This window comes from Mustela nivalis (assembly GCF_964662115.1).
Source record: "Mustela nivalis genome assembly, chromosome: 14".
Classification (NCBI taxonomy): Eukaryota; Metazoa; Chordata; class Mammalia; order Carnivora; family Mustelidae; genus Mustela; species Mustela nivalis.
In genome coordinates this window covers 67,641,924-67,651,185 of record NC_139033.1, presented here as the reverse complement: position 1 = coordinate 67,651,185, position 9,262 = coordinate 67,641,924, and the positions used below count along the sequence as shown (strand labels likewise).

General features: G+C 42.4%; 1 protein-coding gene and 1 long non-coding RNA gene across 3 annotated transcripts in view; both read right to left on the bottom strand.

Moving 5' to 3' along the window:
• Positions 1-9,262, bottom strand: part of LOC309847890 — a 407,011-nt gene that overhangs the window by 3,248 nt on the left and 394,501 nt on the right. The gene's annotated exons all lie outside the window — the stretch shown is intronic.
• Positions 5,359-7,717, bottom strand: ABHD3 (abhydrolase domain containing 3, phospholipase). The gene is made up of 3 exons (XM_082699873.1): positions 7,393-7,717; positions 6,696-6,859; positions 5,359-5,566 (listed from the first exon to the last, which is right to left on the bottom strand). Exons 1-3 carry the CDS (start codon positions 7,552-7,554, stop codon positions 5,374-5,376), a joined length of 519 nt encoding a protein of 172 aa, XP_082555999.1. The 5' UTR covers positions 7,555-7,717; the 3' UTR covers positions 5,359-5,373.

The window sequence follows — 9,262 nt, the reverse complement described above, 5'->3', positions numbered from 1 at the left end:
TATCCACCATAACTTTTTTTTTCCCCAGAAATACCATTAAATAAGTTGTGCTCTTTACCGAGTGCTTTCTAGTATGCATCATGTCATCTAGCCAGTCTAATGAATAATTAGTTAACTTTACTCACTCTTAAAACGTTAAAAGTGAAATTGTTTTAACAACAACAAAAAAAATGATTAAAAAATACTTTTAGATCCGGACGCCTGGGTGGCTCAGTTGGTTAAGCAGCTGCCTTCGGCTCAGGTCATGATCCCAGCATCCTGGGATCAAGTCCCACATCGGGCTCCTTGCTTGGCAGGGAGTCTGCTTTTCCCTCTGCCTCTGCCTGTGTTCGTTCTCTCTCTCTCTCTCTCTCTGACAAATAAATAAAAAATCTTGAAAAAAAAATACTTTTAGATAAACACATCCGGTGTTCATTTACAGTGACTTCTTGCGTAAGATACTGCTTTTAGAGTGGGGAGTGGTCAGAAGTTGCCCTTTTGTTCCACTGCCTCCCCTTCCTTCCTCCCTCAGGAAAAGTGGGTAGCTGACCTCTGAGTGCCCTTCTGATATTGCAGGAAAAGTTAAGCGTCACCTAAAACTTTGTATCTACTGGTGATATGCATCCAAAATACAAAATGCTCAAGTCCAAACTCCAAACTGGAAAGGAAAGGAACACTGAAAACTACTTTTAAATCATCCCCCACTTCCAATTTCTCTCCAGCACTAAATGCTGGACAACAGCATCCTTGCTACCGAGAGCTGGGCACTACAGCAAAAGACAGAAGATCTTGATCCTATCAAACCACATTTCAAGGTCCATGCTTTCCGTAAGTGGTTTTAGAAATGTGGTAAGAAATAAGTTTCTGGAAGCAAGCACCCACAGTCTTGAAAAATACCCCCATTCCTCCTACTGTTCTTCTCGAATCCCTCTCCTATTTCCCTCCTTCCTCTGTCAAATTACAAGATGGGTGATGCACCCTTGCTCTTGTCTCCTGAGGTCATCAGAGCCCTCACAAGTTGGGCTTCCTTCCTCATTGCCCTGCTGAATCTTCTCCGATTTTGCTTTATCTGTCTTCATTCTCCTTGCCCTTTCTCTTGCCTCTGGCATCGCTGACCTGTTCCCTCCCTCCATAAAATGTCTCACTTGGTGTCTGATATTCCAGAATCCTGGCACTTGCAACACTGACCACTCAGTGCTACAGACTGCCAGTTATCTCCCAGGATCCATCCTCCTCTTCTTTCTCAGCCATTGAATCTCCCAATTTCACTTGAGTACGTGGTTGCCCAAAATAAAGTTTTCACTTTCAAGGCTCTCTTGAGGCTGAAGAAGAACTGGCCAATGTGATAGAAGCAAAAGTGGTGTGCACAGCTGCTAGAAAGCATGCTTAAAGAAAGACAGTGCAGTCTCTAGTCTTTTTTCTCCTTTTTGGATGTTGGAATGCAGATGTGATAGCTGGAGCTAGAGCAGCCCTGGGTTATGATGCAGCACTTCCTGTTACTATAGAGCCCTGGTCTAACTTTTTAAAGTTACTATTATTTTGAGTTTTCTGTTACTTGTAGCCAGTCCTGGTTCTCTCTAATGCATTTCTTCCCTACTACTGCATACTCTTTGTCACTTCAGTTAGACTGGATGTTCTGTGGGAATATAGGTTCTGATAAAAATACTTAATGACTGACCTAGATTTCAATGCATTTATTACATAATTCTGGAATGTTCATTCTTTTTAATACTAGTTGGGGGTAGAACAAAATAGTAGATGAAGGCTCTCAATAAAAGAGGTCAAAGTAGAAGATGATTTGGATGTTCTCAGAGTTAGTTTTTCTCCCTCTTTTTAGTTGTAGTGCTAAAAATTAATTCAGACCATGGGAAAAAAAGATTTAAGAAAACCAATAATACTCAGGTACATAAATCAATATCTATTAGGCAGTGTTACTTAACAGAGATTTTTTTTTAAAGCAAATCTTGAATGAATAGATAAGATTTCTAACTACTTTATCAATCATATGGGTGTAACTTTTTCTCCAGTCCTCTGATTTCTATGATGGAAACTCCTCTCTAAACACATTCCTAGCCACCTGGCCTTTCTGACTTGACTCATTCTCCAGGAGATGGAGGCCTTATCGGACTGATAAAATTTGGAAGGATGACTGGGGCTGGCTGGCTCAGCAATTCTCTTCTCTCCTCAGGGGCAGGTTTTTCCAGGGAGTACATAGTGTACTCAGCCAATGAAGATAGACAGGCAGGTAGATCATGTATTCCCCATTCATTTCTTTTTTTTTTCCTTTTTTAAGATTTTATTTATTTTTTTGTAAGAGAGAGAGAGTGAGAGTGAGCACAGGCAGACAGAGTGGAAGGCAGAATCAGAGGGAGAAGCAAGCTCCCTGCGGAGCAAGGAGCCTGATGTGGGACTTGATCCCAGGACGCTGAGATCATGACCTGAGCCGAAGGCAGCTGCTTAACCAACTGAGCCACCCAGGCGTCCCTCCCCATTCATTTCAATTTGACTTCCTGGTAAAGCTGCTACTCACAATGATCTTAAATGAACTTCAGCTTAGTTTCTATGTCATCCACTATTAATGCTGAATCAGTGTACCTTAACAGAAAAGTTCTGTGTCTTTGTCAGTTTTCAGGTACAGGAAAAACAAATTTTTTTTAACAGCAACAATAGTAAACCCTTATGTTTCACTTATCCACATGCCAGGAGTTAAGATCTCTCTAATGTCCAAGTCATATCTCAGCAGCCAACCAGCAACAGTTCCCTGATGACCTGACCCTCCCTAGATGTTCAGCCTTTACGCAATAGTAACTGGGGTTTGAAGGCAAATACACCCTCAAGGTATTGAGGCATTTATACTGTCTATGAAACAATGTTGTGTTAAGAGACATTATAATACAATCTAAGCATTCCTATAAGGAAACTAGATATTTGTATCTTCCAAGAGGTAGGTTTGCTTGTACTTGCTTTTAAATTATAAAAAGTATTCTATTCTGACTAGGGAATGGAAGGTCTGGGAAGGAAGACACACACATTCCTAAAGACCTACTTTGTTCAGGTCACTAAACCAAATACTTTATATATGTTAATTCATTTAAACTGTCTGTAGTAAGTGAGAGGCTGTGATTGGTAAAGTTAAAAATTATTGGCCAAGGTCACATAGTAAGTAGAAGTTCCAACATTTGAACTCAGACCCAGTTCCAAATCCCACATAGCTGTCCCCCATATTACACAACCTCAAAGGATTCAACCCAAGCCTTCTGCCAAGGTTCCAGATCTTTTTCTTTTTTCTTTTTTTACTTCAGCGGTCTTCAGAACTGCCTTACTGTCTATGCCTTGCCTTCCCATCAAGAGGTGGAGTCTATTTCCCTACTCTTTGACTCTGGGTTGACCATGTGACTTGCTTGAACTGGAATGTGGCCAGAGGCAACGTTATGAGAGTTCTTAACTTGAACCTCAAGAAGCCTTGTAGCTTTTACTTTTGCACTCTTGGAACCCTCTGCCACCAAATGAACAGACTCAGGGTGAGCCTGATAATGGATGAGGGGTCACTTGGAGCTGAGATGAGTCATCCCTGCTGAGGCCCCCCATGCATGGAGTTGTTCTGGCTGCTGACCTCAGATGCATGAACAATTCCAGCCAGGACCAGGAGAACCATCCAACTTTGCTCAGCCCCAATTCCCAACCCAGAGTCATGAGCAGAATGGCTGTTGTATTTAGCTACTAAGTTTTGGAATTCTTTGTTATACAGCCAAAGCTAACTGATACACCCTCTCCAACTTAGATTCAGTGATCCCTTATAGTTAAAAAAAGGGCGGGATGGTCCTAAAGGCCACTGAAAAGTTTATAGATCATTGCTTATTCATGTATTCTGCTACTTTCAAGCCCAGTCTAATTCACTGTTAGAGTTATTGAGACCCAAATAAGTTGGGTCTTCAAAGCAGCTGACAGTGACCCTGTCCAGCCTACTCTTCTCACCGGCTTCTTGTGGCAAGGACAACTCCTCACAACTCTTTTATCTCCTCATAGTATCTAGCACAAAACTTTCCTTATATTATACATTCTCCATAAAATTTCTGAATCAACAGAAGAGATTTTAACTCTCAGGGGAGCTAGAATCTTCCAAATGCTTTGAAGCACAGTGTAATGATAGCCAGAGTCATAAAATTTGGCAATTTTTACAAATGATGGAAACAAGGCTTGTGTACTCACAACTCAGGGCTTATGAAATTTAATCCTTGAGTTTCAACTACATTGTTTTTAAAAGCACTTCCTAAGTCTTGGGAGGCAGCTCAGGCCAAGTAAGAATTCTCAATTTAAATATGCACAAAAGGCTTTATGATTTGTACTTTTTGAGCATGATTAAGTTTTAGCAAAAAATTGGAATCAATTTTTTGATACATCTAACTGGATGATGCTAAACATGGAATAATGACAAATTCCTGCTATTAGTGCAAATTTCACAAGAACAATAACTCTGGAATATCTATCAAAATGTCTGAGAGACTGTCAATTCATGGACAAAATGAAAGATCAGAGTTAACTTGTTAAAACTGAATTAGTTCCTGTAGTATTTCCCCATTTACATAAAAATGTTTTTATTAATATAAACCCCACATCGGTTTTTCACACAGTGTTTCAAGTTTAACAAAAGATACAAGTCCACTTCAAATGCAACTCAGAGTGTTCCATTATAATAATTACCATCAGTGATAAAAGACAGATACAAAAAAGCAGTACTTTTCACAATGATTTTGCTTTAAGATTTTAGAGCTGAAACTAAACCTTAAAGTTGCTAAGTCACTTGTAAAGTTCCTAAAGAATACTATGTCATCATTGACTGGATATTAGTTAGGTGTATCTGTAAACTCAGGTGGACAGAAGAGGCATGGATCACTTTTGGAAAAATAAGGCTCACCTACAACATGATTCTGAACTTTTTCTACATTTGAGATCTGAGCCAATGATACAAGATTAGTGGATTCAGGGCTGAAATACGGAATAAGACATGAGCTTCACTATGTACTCTCTCAGGGGTTTGCAGTGGTTATTTTTCCATAGCACTCCTTTCAGTGGGCCCTACTGCATCTCAGACCTGAGTCCTACGTCCATTCCTAGGTGATACTAATTTCATTAGTAGTAGACACTCAGCAGATTTTAGATTCATGCATCTAAAATCTGCTGAGTGTCTACAGGGCTAAGTGCTATTTCCTATGAGATGATTCAGGTATGCACCTTCCTGGGGGAAAAAAGAAAGGCAAAAGAGGAAGCAGAGAAAAATAATAATCTAGGGAATTGTTTAATTCATGCAAAATAAAACAAATAGTTCTGAAACAAACCTACAGGTAGATTTGTGCTTCATTTAGGACAAATTATGTGAAAAATGGAATAAATTTTTTACTGGTACCTGTATCCCAGTTCTTCACTAAGATGGATCATATGAAGGATATACGATTCCTTGCTTGTTCCAGTGAGTCCAGGTAACAATAAGATAGTAGGTCTGGTGGTGGTATCCATATAACATTTACTGTTAGAATTATCAAACCAGTCCAGTGAAATCTGTCCTCCATCTGCAGTTTTAATAAGTTCACTGGAAAGAAATAAAAGAAATGAAACACTCATTAAGTGTTTCAAGTCATGTTTTAATATTAGTGTCTTAATTTTATAAATAGATGACATGATTTTATCTGAAAAGAACTTTTTTACAGCATTCATAACACACACTTATATCACTTTCTTTTATTACAAGAATGATATGAGATTAGTACCAGAAAGTATTTCCACCAACACCACAAAACGGCAGCATATAAAAATGAGCTAGAAGGACTTCACATATTTATCTTAATCATTTCCTCATTACTGTAAAATATCCAGCATTTAACCCCTATTTGATTGAGGTCACCCAAATAATTCGTCAGGGAGTTATGAATAAGTAAATTGCTGATCTGATCACTGCTCTGGCCCTTTGACTCAATAATGCAGTCTTCCCACAGAGTATATTATAAAATTTCCTTCTTAAATATTTTAAAGTACTTCTTACACTGTGTCTATGAACTTAAAGAATTTTCCCAAATAGTGAACGTTCCAGGCAACAAAAGGAGCTCGAGAAAGACTAGATGACTCAGGGAAATTAGTATCAGACACTATCAAAATCTCCTGGTTACTGATAAATTCTGGACCATATCTTTAACACCTCAAGGATATTAGCATCAAGAACCCATTTGCTTATTAACATCAAGTTCTTTTATAGGAGTCCATCATGCAAAATCCAAATTAATTGGCATCATTCTCCAACCCATCCCCACTCCCAGCATCAGTGAATTGATACATATCGTCAAAGGATCCAGGTTCTCAGGATCCAGATGCATGCCAAACTGGAAAAAAGTAAACCTCAAACACTTCTCTAGAAATAAACCGGTTACATCAAGGCACGCGCGCGCACACACACACAGAAACACATGCGCGCGCGCGGTGAAAGATAATACCTGAATATTTTCCTGTAACTGAGTGTGTTTTGCGGGGTGGGAGGACAAACCTTCCTTTTTCAATCCCCATTTCTTTTCTAAATGCTTACTGGCCAAAGGTTAAACAAGGACTGGGAGTATGCAAACAAAACAAAACAAAACACCCCCCCCAAACAAAACAAAACAAAACAAAACAAAACAAAACAAAAACCCCTGCGGTTTTGAAGACAGGACTGCAAATGGAAATATACTTACTTCCTGTACTGCACCGATGGCTTAGAAGTGATGAAAGGTCTCAGGAGTGTCTGTCCTCGACTCTCCCAGCACCAGACCGTCGGGTAGTACGTTTCTGTCACTACAGGGCAGTGGTTCTGGAGGAAGCGGCTGAAGCTCTCACCCCCCGTCACTAACTGGGGCTTCTGCGGGGAAAGCCAGTATTATAGTTAAGGGTCCAGAACAAAGTTTCCGCAAACCAGAAACGACTGACTGGCCCATCGCGCGCGCGCTCCCTCCGATTACATCTCCTTCAAGAAGCCTGACACAAAGAATTCGCAGTCACAACAGACTTAGTGATTTAACCAAACGCTTCGAGAGGAAAGCAAGAGTTAAGGGAAGTCATTTTCAGAAGTGCTACAGCATTGCCAGGCTAGCGAATGGTGACGGGGCAGTACCCTGGCGCCTGGGTCAGCCGGGTCCTTGCTGCTGTCCGAGGACCCAGGCCGGACCCCCAGGGACGCGGACAAGAGCGAGCCCCCTTTCCCGCCCGCGCTCATAAGGGCGTCCATCAGATGCCCGGAAAGGGCAGCAACTTGGGAGCAGCAGCACTCTCGCCTCCAGGACGGCCCTTGCCAAACGCGCCTGCGGCGACAGTTCCAGCTTGGCCGGCTGCGGTCGCTCCCGGGAAAGCTCCCCGCGGCCCCCGCCCCCGCGCCCGCGCCAACCCCTGGCTCACCTTGGCGATGCTGCTCAGGTAATAACAGGCGTAAGCGACGCTGAAGCCCAGGATCAGGGATAAGCCCACTCCCGAGCCGAAGAACCCAACCCGGACTTGGTGCTCCAGGTAGAGGAAGAGCTCCCTGGAGAGCATCCGCAGGTCCATCGCTAAGCGCTGCATGGCCCTGCGGTGGGAGGCCAGTCGGCCAGCGAGCCACCGAAAGCGGCCGCGGCACCGCCGGGGACCCTGGACCAGAGCGTCTCTAGCCCGGCAGAGCGCAGCTTCCGCCAGCGGGCGCGGCCGAGCGGCCCCGGGAGGCGTAGCACCGCTGCTGGACGCCGCGGGCTCCGCCCCAGCTTCCCCGGAGCCGCCCCCACCGTCAGCCACTCAGGAACCTTCCAGAGGCGCGGATCCGAGCGCTGCCACAGTGGGGGCGGACCGGGTCTGCGGGTCAGGTTGCAGCTATCCTGGGTGACCCCCAAAGGTGGGCAGAGATCGATCGCAGACTTTGGAGAAGGAAATGGGCCTGGCAGTGCGCATTCCGGTCCCCGACCCGGCACCAGCTCCAGTGACCTTGACCGATTCCGCACGGCGGGGGGTTTCGTTTCACACTGTAAACTAGAGATTTAGGGTGCTTCGGGGAAAAAAAAATTGGGGGTGTGTGTGAATGCCAAATATATGTCAGTAGAATGCGCTACCTAGGGGGGAAAATCCTCCATCCCCCAGAAAGTTGTGTTTCCCCTGAACACTATCAAAAAAGAAAAGATCCTCTATAAACATTCAATAATGAGGCTATTCATACTTTAAATCTCTCTGAATCCTTTTAGTTCCTTAGGTATGCCTTAAATGAGAAGTGGTTACCAAAAATAAATAAGGAGATCAAGCAAACGAACGGGGATTCAAAAATTCTTACAGCCTATTTTTGTTTCGTTTGTGCTTTGAACTTGAAGACTTACAGAAATCCACAGTTACTTAACGTAGGGACCAGAAACCATTTACGAAGTAGGTTTTCCTAGGCTTATTTATGGCAACACGACTAAACCGGAAGATAGAGGCATTTAAAAGGGCTAGAAGATTTAACAGTATATTATTACGAACTCCTCCCACCTAGAGGTACCAAGAGTGGCAAGACTTAAATAGGCCAAAAGAAAAAGGTAAAGCCTGTAGAGACTATGAAAAATTTCACAGGATTGTAAATTAATTATAGAAATTAGTGATAGAAAAGTGGGATGGGCCAGAAGTGAGCAACATCCTTGGCCTTGATTTGGTCACTGTAACTTGATGGTTGCCAGCACCCAGAAAAATTTCGTTGCCTTCACTGAGCTGTTTTTGTTTTTGTTTTTAACATGTAGAATAATAATTTCTACTTTATAGAGTCTTTGGGATACCTAAATTAAATAAGGTACATACTCTTGCCCTAAGCATATGTAATTCTTTTTCACTCACTGGTTCTTGCATCTGAGCACACCCAGAAAACACAAATACGCATGCTGGTTGCCATACTTGACAGTGTGCATGCAACATTCTTTATAATGCCTGCACCCACCTTCTGCCCCGCCTACCAATAAATACATATATATTTTATTTTGCTTTAGTGTAAGGTGAAAATACCATAAAATACTTCATTAGCATCATGATGTGTAGAAAGCTGCTGACCTGGGAGTAAACAACTCTGAACTCATCCACTAAACTTAAGCAAACTATTTACTCTTTTGGAGCCTCCGTTCTCTGTCTATAAAATAAGATGGAAGATGGAAGATATCAAACTCTCTTCCCTGTTAGAAGAACATTCACAAACTTCCTTAAGAACTATTCCAGTTTAGATGAGGAAATGAGAGTTCAGACCCTAACCTGACCACCAATAACTTCCTCTGCCTGGTGTATAGGC

Excerpts from the sequence above, each read along its gene's own strand:
- ABHD3 (XM_082699873.1), bottom strand. The coding sequence starts at position 7,554 with ATGCAGCGCTTAGCGATGGACCTGCGGATGCTCTCCAGGGAGCTCTTC. Across the intron at positions 6,860-7,392 it reads ACCTGAGCAGCATCGCCAAG|AAGCCCCAGTTAGTGACGGG; the intron begins GTGAGCCAGGGG and ends CTTTCCCCGCAG. Across the intron at positions 5,567-6,695 it reads CCATCGGTGCAGTACAGGAA|TGAACTTATTAAAACTGCAG; the intron begins GTAAGTATATTT and ends ATTTCTTTCCAG.